The sequence below is a fragment of the Puma concolor genome, chromosome E1, assembly GCF_028749965.1.
Source record: "Puma concolor isolate L17-30 chromosome E1, mPumCon1.1.hap2, whole genome shotgun sequence".
In the NCBI taxonomy this organism is placed as follows: Eukaryota; Metazoa; Chordata; class Mammalia; order Carnivora; family Felidae; genus Puma; species Puma concolor.
Window position 1 is genome coordinate 52,687,397 of NC_141680.1, and position 14,228 is coordinate 52,701,624.

The 14,228-nt window shown below is 38.0% G+C and overlaps 1 protein-coding gene across 3 annotated transcripts in view; it reads right to left on the bottom strand.

Annotated features, from left to right (window-relative positions):
* The window catches only part of ABCA6 (ATP binding cassette subfamily A member 6), a 61,740-nt gene that overhangs the window by 32,653 nt on the left and 14,859 nt on the right, over nt 1-14,228 (bottom strand). For all 3 annotated transcript variants that reach the window (XM_086687871.1, XM_086687870.1, XM_086687872.1), the window contains 8 exons: nt 11,971-12,118; nt 10,236-10,401; nt 6,054-6,112; nt 2,519-2,629; nt 1,941-2,116; nt 1,610-1,729; nt 1,215-1,353; nt 598-688 (listed from right to left, as the gene is read on the bottom strand). In XM_086687871.1, the coding sequence (XP_086543997.1) occupies nt 598-688; nt 1,215-1,353; nt 1,610-1,729; nt 1,941-2,116; nt 2,519-2,629; nt 6,054-6,112; nt 10,236-10,401; nt 11,971-12,118 (1,010 nt within the window). The remainder of the gene's footprint in view (nt 1-597; nt 689-1,214; nt 1,354-1,609; nt 1,730-1,940; nt 2,117-2,518; nt 2,630-6,053; nt 6,113-10,235; nt 10,402-11,970; nt 12,119-14,228) is intronic.

The window sequence follows — 14,228 nt, forward strand, 5'->3', positions numbered from 1 at the left end:
GCTTAGGGAAAATAATTACTACACCAGACTGTGCAGGTATCGGGAATTAGTGACTGACAGAGAGGTTTGGCCTATGTGTGTGTTTTGTTTGGGCATAAGGTTTTTAGGTTTGGGTGTTGTTTTTTTTTTTTTTTAATTCTTTTTACCTAGACACACTTTCTGGTTAGACACGGTACTCTTCCTCTCTGCCACCAGATTTATTCCCACGTTTGATAGTAGCTTCTGGAACTATTTCATTTTGTGCCCAATGAAAGAACGAAACTATGTTCCAGGATTGTATGAATCAGCCGGGGGGAAGTGGAGGGTGGGAAGAAGACAGAGGCTGAGGATGCCTTTAGGATGCACAGAGCAGGTACCTGGAAAGTGGCCCAGCCCTCCTGGGAGCTGTCAGCCTGGGCTTATAATCTTGCAGTTTTGCATATCATTAGCATTACTGGAGATACAAGGAGACAGGAAAAACATTCGGGGAGGACTAGTCACTAGTTTGGCAAATACGGAGCACAAGGACAGTTGGCCCTCATAATGGTCTGCCTTTTTGATATACCAGCATTGAAAACATAGATATGCGTACATCCAATCTACCCCCAAAGTCTTTACCTTAAGTGATATCCAAGACCCCATTTTCTCTTCAAAAAGACAGAAGATCCTGCACACTTCAGTTTCCCATTGGACATGATCACTTTTCTATCTGATTAAAAAGAAGCAAGAAAGAAAGGATGTTGGGAGTCACTTTTTCCCTCACTAGAAAATACAGGTGAGGAACCAAAGCTCAGATTTCCAAAGGAAAAGTGTTCCACAGGAAATGAATATATTGAATACGCCTTTAAAAATTTGAAATACCCATTAAAATTGATGCATTTAAAATGAGATTCTGAATTCTAGTCTATGTCTGCGCCCTCCAATAATTCTTGAAAAAAAGAATTCCCAGAAATTACATTGGCCCATTTTCTATTCTGGAGGCCAAACAATAAGTGGATATGTTTCAACCCCACATATATTGATTTCAACGTTCAGACTCATTGAAAGCTAAAACAATCACGGTTTTTTTTTCATGAGCGGTCATAATCCAGTCGGTGTGGAGTTCTATAGGGTATTAGACCCCAGACGGCCATGACACGGAAGGTTCGCCGAGGTCACGGGAGCACAACGCTTGCCCTAGAGATACACATTTCCCCAATTCTTTATCGTAATACTGAGATAACACCAACAATTACCAGCCAGGATGTCAGCCTCATCCATGAGATTGGTACTCAAGAGGATCACACGGCCTGCTTTGTGTTCCTTGAGGAAGCTCCACATTCGATGCCTTGAAAAGGGATCCAACCCAGCAGTTGGCTCATCTAAGAGCAAAATCTACAGAGGATGACAACGTATAAAATCTCTCTCTCCCGCGGTAACTATTTCCACATGGTAGCATGGGGAACAGTAAACAGCAAATAATAATAACTACCCAGCGTTTATGTTCCAGAATGCTTGCAATCGTAGTTTACCAGCGGAGACTCTCTTGACACATTACAATGACACCTCTGCTACTTTTAGGGGTCAAAGGAGACCCCGACTTTTTACTAATATTCAGTCCACATTCCACGGCACGCATCGCCACACTTACTTGAGGATCTCCTAAAATGGCAATCCCAAAGGTCAGCTTTCTTTTCTGTCCTTCGCTTAAATGTTCAGCGAGGTTGTCCTGAATGTTTTGTATGTCCAATTCTAATAAAATCCTTTGTACCTACACAAGAAAACACACAACACTTAAAATCCAAGATGATGCGGACTATACGATTTTAACCGTCCACGACAGCAGTAGATCTGTATTTTTTACTAGGACCTCTTTGCCTAAATTTTGTTCCTGACCGGGTAGGTAAATCCCTGAGGGGAATTCTGTGGTCATGATTTAGCTTGGCAAATTTACCCTGTTAATCCAAGGCATGCTCCTTTACCTCTCGTTCTACCTCCTGTGGCCGAATCCCTTTTATTTTAGCAAACAGCCTGAGGTTTTCCTTCACCGTGAGGATGTCAAATTGAACATTGAATTGAGGACACACGCCAGTCATCTTTCTGATTTCCTCCAAGTCTTGTGTCTCAGAGGGATTTTTATTATAGATGGTAACTGATCCTAAACACAGAAGTCAAAAATAATTTAACATGGGGAAGAGAGAGTGTTTATTAATGCTTAAGATCTTCTACAGGAAAACATTGGCATTATGTCCACAAATATCTAAAATAATGACTTTGTAAGTTATCAACAACTCTGGATTAACCTTAACATAAATATATGTTCAGGGTGGTCTATATTTTCCCTGGACTATCACATAACAATGAAATAAGGATAATGCTTTTCACGAAAACCTGGGAAACATGAGATATATTCAAAATCATGGAGTCTGGCAAGCAATGTTAGATAAACAAACAGTATTTGCTCTTACACAGTCAAATTTAACCTTAAAATAAGAAAGGCAACATATGACCTCATTCTATCACTGCACATATTGCCTTTGAGAAATTTCTTTTTGCTCACCTTCTGTTGGAACAGACGATCCATTAAGGATGTTTAGTAATGAAGATTTGCCAGCTCCATTATGACCCAGAATTGCTGTGATTTGCCCTTCATATATGTCAAGGAGTAAGTCTGTTTTTAGAATAGAATATTAACATTAAAAATAAGAGGGCGTTAGAAAGGGCTTGGTTCTAAACATAGAACAAAAAATTCATTTTAGTTGGATATTCTCAAGTCTTTCAATAGTTTATCCAATATTCTCCTGGCTGCTAAAATAACATGCTTCCTGTACAGTATTTGGAAATACATACAACCACCTAAGAAGACCAAATTAATTACAATTTCAAATATTAACATTGGAACACAATTACTTCCATTGTATATGCATGTGCATATGTGAACATGTAAATATATATACAGATTTTGATCATATTCTGTATTCTTTTCTAGCCTACATTTCAAATATTAAGTGATAAACATTTCTCATGACATTAATTACCTTTTAAAATATATCAACCAAAAATTGTATTTTCCCCTGTTATAAATTTTTCTATTCTTTCATTACAAACCTTTTGCACTTACAGGTCAGTAGAAGAAAGTCATTCACCTAAGAATCCTTTCCATTATTATTTTTTGTTTGTTTTCTCTACCACCAAGTGAAAACCACATTCTGTTTTGGAAAGTCGTTGGATGAAATTCTTAAGAATTTTATAATACATTAAGTCTAAAAGATCAGGTTCCTTCAGTTAAATTTGTGACCTACTTTCAGACATTATTGAAATTAATTAACAACTGGGATGAATTCCAGTTCGTTCATTTTCTATCTGGATGACCTTGGATGAACTAAACACTATGAGGTTCACTTTACTCAACCATTAAATGTACTAGGAATAATAATTACATGTAAAGCGAAAATTCTTCCTATTGTAATCCAATCCATTAAAATACTCACTTATAATTCGTTTCAAAGATTCTAAAAATCATTGGAAAAATAAGCTCCAATTATTAAGAAAAATGAAAGAATAGTAAGAAATTAGTCTTGGCCACATGATATTAAAATTATTAATGATTAAAATAATATGTTAGTATTGGACAACTATAATAATTAAAGTAATATGTTAGTAATAGAGTAACACCAGTGGGATAAATATAATAATTAAAATAATATGTTACTGCTTTAGGACACACTGACTATGGAATGTAAAAGAAGCCTAAGATGGACCAAAGTAAACAGAAAAAATAAAGATTAATGAAACAGGCTATTAAATTCATCAAAAAGATGAATTAATTAATAAATAATATTGGGAGAACTAAACAAGCACATTAACAAGTTTTACATTTATTGTTTATAAATGGAAAAAATGACGTTTTCAAAAGTAAGAGAAAACTGATGATCTCTATCCTGGAACTGACCCATATTAACTGGAAAAAAAGAAATACAAGCCTCAGTTCCTCATCTGCAAAATGGGAGAGATACTATTTATCTGACAGGATTCAGTGAAAAAGTCAGTGTAACTCACTTATCATTGTTTCCATGGAAGTCATCTAACTTTAAGTGTTCCTATTATTACTGCTGTTGCTTTTAATTATTGCTTCTTCCCACAAGTGTATACATTTTTATAACCTTGGAGGGAAATGATTTGAAATATGCATAAAATCTTAAAAATATAGTCCCTTTGAGTTATCTGCTTTTAGAAATTTGTATCCACATCGCTTCTCGGCCTTTTGGCTAAGATCAAGTGTAGAAATTTGTATCCACAATTATACTCACAATGATTAAACAAGAAGGCTTATTATGGTGGGGTTTTTTTAATGTTAATTTATTTGTTTTTGAGACAGAGAAAGAGAAAGCGAGTGGGGCAGGGGCAAAGAGAAAGGGAGACAGAGGATCCAAAGCCACTCTGAGCGGACAGCATAGAGTTCAATGTGAGGCTCATGGAACTGAGATCAGGACCTGAGCCCCTGCTGAGCCACTCAGTCACCCCCTAGTGTTTTTTTTTTTTTTTCTTTTTATGATAAGGACAAAATTGGAAACAAGCCAAATTTCATTCACTAGCGTCAGTCAATTGAGGTGTCACACGTGGGAATCCCATTTAGCCACTGAAAGCCAGGCTGCCGGTAAGGACTTCAAAGCGTGTTCCCAAAGGTGTTCCAAAGTTGCTACAGGAAGTAACTGCGAGGGGAGAAGGTTGAGAGCATGCAACTCCCCATTACTTCCCCAAGAGCCCCTGGAACTGTTGATTTCATACAGCGTTTCTACGCAGTGATTTTCATCACTTCTAATTTTTTAATTTTTTTGAAGATGTTGTAAAAAGTCGTTCGTGGTTATTGACGAGTACAAAAGTGGTTCATAATGCACGCTGGAAAACTGAAATGACAAATTTAAAAAAGACTCCAATGTATCCTTGGCGAAAATTCAAGAAAGAAACCACAGATCGAGATGGTATTGGATGGGAAAAACCTGGGGGTAGGCGGCGGGGCGGAGAACAAATTTGCTGACACGGGTACAGAAAATTCTCAAAGTGAGAAATGACCTCAGAGGGATAAGTGAGACTGAGTTAAGGCACACTACGGACTAAAAAGTAAATGCAATACTAAAGCACTGGACAGACAACCATGAACCTTAGGGAAGGTCTCTGGCTCTTCTTTTGTAACTTCTCAGGTTTCCCGTCTCTTGTAAAAATCAGTCACATTCTTCCTAAAAATCGTTACTAATAAACACAGGCTGTCCTCTATAAAATGAGGCCACTAACTTGGATCTTACCTAAGTATTTGTTACAGAAAACTATTTGTCAGAATCTGGTATCAGATGCATTGGTTCATCCAAACTTCTAACTGTGTTTGCTGTGGAGATGGTCACTTGTGAAATTTCATTCATGGTTAATGGCGTTTCTCAACTTGTTTTATTTATTTTTAATATTTATTTATTTATTTACTTAAACTCAAGTTATTTATTTATTTATTTATTTATTTATTTATTTATTTAAACTCAAGTTAATTAACATAAAGTGTAGTCTTGGTTTCAGGAGTAGATCCCAGTGATTCATCGCTTACGTATGACACCCAGTGTTCCTCTCCAAAAGTGCCCTCCTTAACGACCATCACGTGTTTAACCCATCCCCCCCGCCCACCTCCCCTCCAGCAATCCCCAGTTTGTACTCACCTTGTTTTAGTTAATCTCACCAGTACATAGAAACTATATAAATTCCCTGGCTAGTATAAAAATATATATATCAATTTTACGTCTAGATGGTCTTTCCTCACAGTGCAAATAAAATACAACATTGTTTTTAGCAAGCCGTCTTTAAAAACAAAGTGAAATCATACCTTTCATTGCATGGCCCTATTCCTGTAAATTAGTGAATCCATGAAACACCTGGAAGGATTTTAGAGCCAGTTCTCAATCACAGTTAATCTCCAAATGGTGGAGTTAGCTTGTTTGTATTCTGTTTTCTTTTTCTGTTTTGCTTGTGTGCATGTGCTCATTTTTCATGTGGAATTCTCCCCATTTTTTGCAATAACGAAGTCAATGAAACAATGAAACGTTTCTCTTTACCTTTCAGTGCTTCTATTTTTCCAGACTTTCCTGTATATTCTTTTTTGACGTTTTTGATTCTGCAATGACAGAAGTAGTGTTTACTCAGCCAACGAACGCAGAAGTGAAAGCAGCAGAGGTCAGGAACAACCCCAGTCACGGTGACAGATACACCAACCCCCTTATGTGAAATAAGGGATGCTATAACCAGTCTGCTCAGAAAGACAGAGACTTGCTTTTGAGTAAGCATTTTCCCCAAGAGAGAAAATAAAAGTCGCTTTAGAAAGTTACAGTTATTAATGTTTTGCTTAGAGAAGCAGAACACTTTAGAATGGTTCTCACCTTCTGTCTTTGGATGTTTTCTACTCTGTACACAATCAGCTCGTTAATCCGCACTCTTTAACTCTCCCCTCTCACCCTCTTCCATGCCCTCCCATCCCCTCCCACCCCTTTCAACCTTGTTCATTGATCAGACCCTCTGTCACCTGCATTTTCTATAGTTTCCTCTCTGATAGCTTCTCTTTGGCCTGTACTCTGCTTTGGATACAATCAGATTTCTCTCCTCTTTAAAAAAAAAAAATTTTTTTTTAAATCTTTATTTATTTTTGAGAGAGAGAGACAGAGTGCGAGCAGGGGGGAACAGAGAAGGGAAACACAGAATCAGAAGCAGGCTCCAGGCTCTGAGCGGTCAGCACAGAGCCTGTTGCGGGGCTCGAACTCATGAACCATGAGATTGTGATCTGAGCTGAAGTCGGATGCTTAACCGACTGAGCCACCCAGGCGCTCCTCTCCTCGTCTTATTAAAAACAATATTTTCCGGGCACCTGGGTGGCTCAGTTGGTTAAGTGCCTGACTTTGGCTCAGGTCATGATCTCCTGGTCCATGAGTTTGAGCCCCTTCAAGCCCCGCAGTGGGCTCTGTGCTGACCGCTCAGAGCCTGGAGCCCGCTTTGGATTCTGTTGTCTCCCTTTCTCTCTCTGGACCCACCCCCCCCCCCCAAAATAAACATGAAAAAATGTTTTAAAATTTTTTTAAAAATAGGAGCAAATTCTTTCCATGTCCATTTTCTCACTTCCTCCTCGATCACTCTGAACCCACTATTCTAGTGAACCTCCTCATACTGAAATCATTAGTGGCCCCCTAATTATTAAATGCAACAAAGACTTCTCTTTCCTTACTTATTGGATTATGGGTCGCTATTGGTGTCGGTGTCCTGGTTGAAAATGTCTACGTTCAAGGTAACATTGGATTTACTGGCTTTCTTCCTATTTTCCTAAATGTTTCATCTCGGTTTCCTTGTAAGGTCCTCTTCTTTTGCCAGACACATTATCTTGGTGTTCCACAGTGTTCTCCAGGTTCATGATGGTCTTCCCATTCTTGACTCTCTTGATGGGTGATCTCGTTGATTCTCATGGTTTCTACACCGACCTAATGCTAACCCTATCCTTTCCTCCCAGCATTAGGCTCCCACATCTAAAGGTTTCATTCGAATATCACACACACACACACACACACACACACACACACCCCTCTAAATGGGTAATGACCAAACTTGAATGAACATTAGAATCCCAAAGGGAACTAATGCAGGAAGAGGCAGGAACCAGGCTCCAACAAGTTAGAGATGTCATGACTACATAAGATCATGTACGGTGGCATCTTTAATTCAAAGGGAAATAATTTGGTCAACCGCTTTTCTGAGCATGGATCAAAATTAAAGTAAGGACAATTATTCAACCAGGACACTGGCAGTGGGTGGGGTTACACCAAAGAGTCAGGAAATATAAAAGAGAAAGGCTTAAAATGGTGCTGAATCTGACCACAGTGGGACACCCATTGAAGTGGGGTTTTAATGTGTGTGTGGGTTTTTTTTTTTTTTTTTTTTGAGAGAGAGAGAGAGAGAGAGAGAGAGATATCCATGAGCAGGGGAGAGGGGCAAAGGGAGAGAGAGAATCTTAAGCAGGCTCTGCATGGGGCTTGATTCCACAACTCTGGGATCATGACCTGAACCAAAATCAAGAGTCAGATGCTCAACCGACTGAGCCCTTAATGTTTTATTTTAAGGGGCAACCCAGGTGCCCCTTAATGTTTTATTTTACTAAAGAAACTTCCCTTTAGGAGTAGCCGGTTGTTTTTGGATTTCAGAGATGAAGATAGCCATTTGGGGCAGACATCCTGTCTATGCTCTGGGAATGTTGCACGAATGGGCTAAAGTTATAGGAATGGACAGTTGTGCATACAAGTGATCCCAGAGAAGGAAAAATTGGGAGGAGGCAGTAATGGGTGAGAGGGAGCCAGTTTTGAATAAATATAGATATTTTTACATAGCCATGATCTTGATTCTGGTTAGAGCTCTGCATGAATTCCTCTATACTTTCAGATATGTATAGCTTACAGGCTGCTAGGGAAAGAGGAAGTGTCCATTGGCATATAAAGGGGAGACCACCTGGGAAAAAGGGAATCATTACAGTAGTACCTTCTAGATCCATGCAACATATTGGGATTGATTGTGATAGTGTTGACACTTGTCTAGTGGTGGGGAAGGCAAGGGTTTCCCTAAGAAAGGGTCGCTATGAGGAAAGAAGAGTTAAGACTTATGCACTGGGAACAGTGTCTAATGTTGGGTGGTAAACAGTCAACTTGAGGCTATCTTGAAGCCCCAGAACCTGCTTCACTGGTGACTGAAATGTACAGAATCTTGTCACTGAAGAGCTACAAGGTTGGGCACCTAAGTCTGGTTTGCTACTTTGGTGTGGATCTGGGGTGAGTTGTCCTGCAGTGGAGTCAAACGCTTTAGTGTAGAGGTCTTGGATCAGATGACTTTTCTTTCCTGATTTGTTAGTGGCTCCAACCTCCACTTTAGTAAAGAATCCAGACCAAGAGACAGGGACCTCCAGAGTTAACACTGCATAGATGGGTCAGGTTTGGGAAGTAAGGGGAACAAAGATGGCGGGTGAGGACATTTTACTCTTCTCTCTTTTGCAGAAGTAGAAAAACAAACATCTTTTGATTTACATAACTAACCTCAAGACTTTTTTGGAAGATTACATCTGAAAGTTATTATAATTTGAACAGTAATAGAGTTTTATTTTTTGTGTTCTCAACCAGTGAAGAGGAACTGAGGACATTGAGTTTTGGGGGATTATTCCTCACTTGGCCTTTCTCTTTCAGATAGATGTTTTCATAGAGCTGAGGTCAGTAGGGGCTGTGGCCCCTCAGGAAGCTTAACAGAAAATAGGGTCTGAATTAGAAGGATGAAGTTCAGGTATGTAAGTTCACCTTATGCTCTTTGTCTTAGGCAGAAATAGATCATTTCCTAGCTATAGTGCCATTTTATTCCTCTTCCTTCACCTCCTGACATCTCTACAGTAGCCAGAGGCTAAGAGAATAGACAGATTCTGGATTCCCATCCTGGCTCCCCATTTATGAATGCATGACATTGGACAAGAGACTTAACCTTTCAGAGCCTCACCTTTCTCATTTATAAGATGGGCCAAATAGAAGTGCCCACCTTACAAGCTTTGGTTGAGTATTAAGTGCGTGTCTGGTTCCTAGTAGGCACTATGTGAATATCGGCTAAATAAATGGTTTATATTTAAAACCCTCTGGTTCTTCCATTTTAGGGCACATTAGAAAAACCTATAGGGCTCCTTAAAATCTGCAAATTCTTGGGCATAAGCCCATACTCCCTGAATTAGAATTGCTTGAGGTAGGATCTGATGGCAGAGATATTTTAAGAACTCCTTATATGAATTTCAAACAATCCTACAAAGTAAATATTACTCTTGTTCATTACAGGGTGGGAGATCCAGAGAAACTTAGACATTTTTTTTTTCTCAGATTACACATCAGATGAGAGGGAATTGTGGTATTGAAGTCTAAAAGTTTTTGAGTCCAAGTTTCTTCTTCCATTATATCACATAAGCCAGACAAACAATAGAGGAAGGAATTTGGAGAAAGAAAAGAGTAAGCATGAAAGAGAGGCATGAGACAAAAGTTAGAAATAAGGAGGGAGACAAGATGGCGGGCGATGTGGTAACATTATATGGAGCGAAGCAAAGAGAATTTTCCTTTCAAGGAGCAATCAAGAGCCGTTGGTGGTCATGTGGAAGAATTCAAAGTGACATTCACAAAGACAAATTTCTTCTTCAATATTTTGTTCAAGTTTGCCTTGCATCCATATATTGGTATAAGTGTGATTACCTGATGGCTTCTTTTCCTTGGAATTCTGGAGCTACAGGTTCGAAACAATCATCAGAAGGATGCTCAGGATCTATTTCTTTCTCAGCGACCTTATTATTAGTCCTTTGGTGTTGGAAACAAGACGAGTTCAGGAAAAATAATGGAGAGTAATGGCGTTCATTTCCACCTAATTCATCAAGAGGCAATACGATATTGGATCATTAACATTAGAACCAAGAGCAAAGAAGCCTTATTCAAAATAGTGCAGAGTGTCTTAGACTTAAGCATCATAGAGAAATTGTTTTCATTATAACTTCTTATTATTGAAAAGAAAACTGGTCATGAAGTAAACAATGAAAATTCAAAGGAAATAACGTATTATCACAAAAGCCAAATAGTACCATAGAACTTTCAATAAATATACACATACAAAGGCTTGAATAAAATGTGGTCCAAAATATATTTAGAATGAATGAAACCGAACACTTAGGGGGGAAGGCCTTAATGTGGCACATAAATTAACGGGAAACATGTTTGTGGACTTCAGAAATCCCTTGATCGCAACAATACGACTGGACGTGGTACTGAAGTCCCTATGGAATGTGTATGTAAAGTACAGGAAGAAATTATATTTGTTCGGGATAAATACACTGTCATTTTCCAAATGTAAAACACAGAAGTAGTATTTGTTGCTAAGGGCTTTCAGATATTAAACCAGAAGCGACAGAAAGATAGGAATATATAAAATAATTGCATAGAAGCGTAGAAGACAGGGTTAAATACAAAGTGGAAAGAACATAAAAAGTAAGATAAATAAGATTGTGCAAGAAAAGAAAGTGTTCTGATTCTAGCATGTGGGCAGGAAGTCTGCACTTGTGAAATTTTTGGTTGTTGGTAAGATAGAGAAAATTTAACTGGGTAATATTGTTCTGTAAATATGAACAACTGATCAAAAATTTTTCAGAATAAGGCAGAGAACGTCCTCTTTCATTTTTATTTTGTTACTTCCTTAAAGGATGGACATGTCACCTTGTGAAGTGGTCCTCCAAGAAGGAGAGGGAGTAGGTGAGAACCTGATTGTTCCAGACCTGGGGCCCTTTCTGGATGTTCAATTCACAATCTGCCCCACATTCTTGTAAGAACTACTTACTAAACACCTTCCACCACACGATAGATCGACACTTGCCAAAACCATGTGGGGAATTAATTTATTGCAGCTCATTTTGAAACAAGTCTTACATATCATTCTTTGAAAACACTTTCAGGGATTCTTGAAAAAAGTACCATTATTTAATCCCTGAATATTCATAATGTGTATTATTAAAAGCAGAAGACTAATTGCTTTCCCATGAAAATTCCTTCAAACTGCTAAAACTATGAAGCAGGAATAAAGAACTCATTCAGTTTGTGATAGGAAATATTTGTTATTCTTTACTTCTTTTTTTTTTAATTTTTAATGTTTATTTATTTTTGAGAGAGAGAGACAGAGTGTGAGCAGGGAGGGGCAGAGGGAGAGGGAGACACAGAATCCAAAGCAGGCTCCAGGCTCTGAGCTGTCAGCAGAGAGCCTGACACGGGGCTAGAACTCATGAACCACAAGATCATGATCTCAGCCGAAGTCGGATGCTTAACCGACTGAGCCGCCCAGGCACCCCTGTTATTCTTTACTTCTTTAAGTACATTTACATAACCTTAAGTAAAAACCTACAATGTGATCAACATGTGCAGAGGTCAAAGAAAAGCCACCTTTACTTACAGGGTAAGATTTTGTCAAAATATAATGCCAATGCCAGGTAGAAAAGCGCATCAAAAGCCAATACAGAAAAAGTTGCTATCAGTACATAGGAGTCTCCTGAAGGGTCAGGAAAAATTACACCGTTCATAGTACTATCCAAGTGGATAATCTAAGATTCAAGCAAAAACAGTAATTAATAAGTATTTAAATTAAACACAAAAATAATTCAGTGTGGCAGCAAGATTTATTATTTTATTAAACAGGTTTTTCAAGAAGCCCTTATAATGAAGTTATTGGTGAAACTATTTCTATCTGACAACAAAGGAATAGTGGAAGGAAATACCGATTTAAAAAAAAAATGTTATAAAAATAGGACATCTTCTTGTTTTCAAAAAGTCATTGCAATGTTGCAAAATATCTATTCTATGCAGCAAAAAGAACACAAGTTTTTGAAAGAATATGAAAAATTATTTGAAGCATCTTAGTTGGATAATGATAAGAGAACTTTTTCTAGTTATTACCGCAAATAAGATACGTTTATAATTTTGTCATGTGACAATAAGTATAATGTTCTAGATGTTGTTCTAAGGCTTTTTATAATATCTCATTTAGTCCTTATCATAACCTCATAAGGTAGGCCTTATTATTTTTTTAAATGTTTATTTATTTATTTTGAGAGAGAGAGGGAAAGAGGAAGGGGCTGAGAGAGAGGGGGAGAGAGATTCCCAAGCAGGCTGCACATTGTCAACGCAGAGCCTAACGTGGGACTCAAACTCACAAACCATGAGATCATGACCTGAACTGAAGTCAAAAGTCAGACGCTCAACTGGCTGAGCCACGCAGGTGCCCCTAGGCTGTGTTCTTTTTATGTGCATTTTACATATGGTGAAACTGAAGCACAGAGAAACTGAGTGGCTTAACCAAGCAAAGTCAAAATCACGTAGGAGTGGCAAAGCTGAATTCAACACATGAAGTCCAGCTCCCAAGCCCAGTTCCTCACACTGGACAATATAAACTCCACTTATGTAAAATGTTAACGTTTCACGACAAAGTTGAATTTATTCCGGAAATACAAGTCTGGGTTGACATTTGATGATCACTCTATGCAATTCAACATAAACCAGATTGAAGGAGAAAGTGAACTGGTTAGTAAAATAGGTGAGTAAAAAGCATTTGATACAATTCAATACCCACATATAATAAAGAAAGTCTCTTCGCAAACTGAGAAGATAAGCGATCTTCCTAAACCTGGCAAAATAGATGTACACATACCAATACCAAAAATCATCCTTTTTGTGAAATGTCGAAAGCTTTTCCTTTGCCTGCATTTCTATTCAACATTGTACTGGAGGTCCCAGTCTCCTCGATAAGGCAAGAAAAACAAGTAACTAGCATTAAAAACTGCAAAAGGAAAACAATAAACTATCATTATTTGTAGACAACATGATTATGCATAAGAAAATCCCAAGATAAAACCTAGAAAAATACTAGCTTTTAAAGTTTATTTATTTATTTATTTATTTATTTATTTATTTATTTATTTTTGAGAGAGAGAGAGAGAGAGAGAGAGAGAGCGAGCATGGGAGGGGCAGAGAGATGGAGACAGAGAATCCCAAGCAGACTTTGTGTTGTCAGCACAGAGCCCAATGTGAGGCTTGACCTCACGAACCCATGAGATCGTGACCTGAGCCAAAATCAGGAGTTGGCTGCTTAACCAACTGAGCCACCCAGGCGCTCTTAGTTTTAAAGAATATAGCAAGGAAACTGGATACAGTGCCAATATACAGAAATCAGTTGTATCTCTCTACATTTATGACAAACATTTAAAAATAAGAATCTAAACACAGATGCTATTTATAATGGCATCAAACGTATTAAAAAAGGGATATAAAATTTGGAATAAATAAAAAAATGTGCAAGGCTCTCAATACTTAAATTACAAAGAGCAAATGAATGTGAAGATATATTATTCATGATCAAAAGAAAAGTGTCAATTTCCCTGAAACTGATTGAAAAAATCAAACTGCATCCCAACGTGAGCAGCTTTGTACACACATACATATGCACACACATACGTATGCGTACACACATACATATCACTCAATAAGTTAATTCTAAAATTTACACCATTCAAAGAACCTAGAATAGAAAAGTCTCTCTTTGGAGAAGAAAATCAAGTGGTAAAACTGTTACCACCATATATCAAGACACATAAAGCAAAAACAATTTTAAGATAATGTAGCAACAGTTCAAGAGTAGACAGATGGGTTAATACAGGA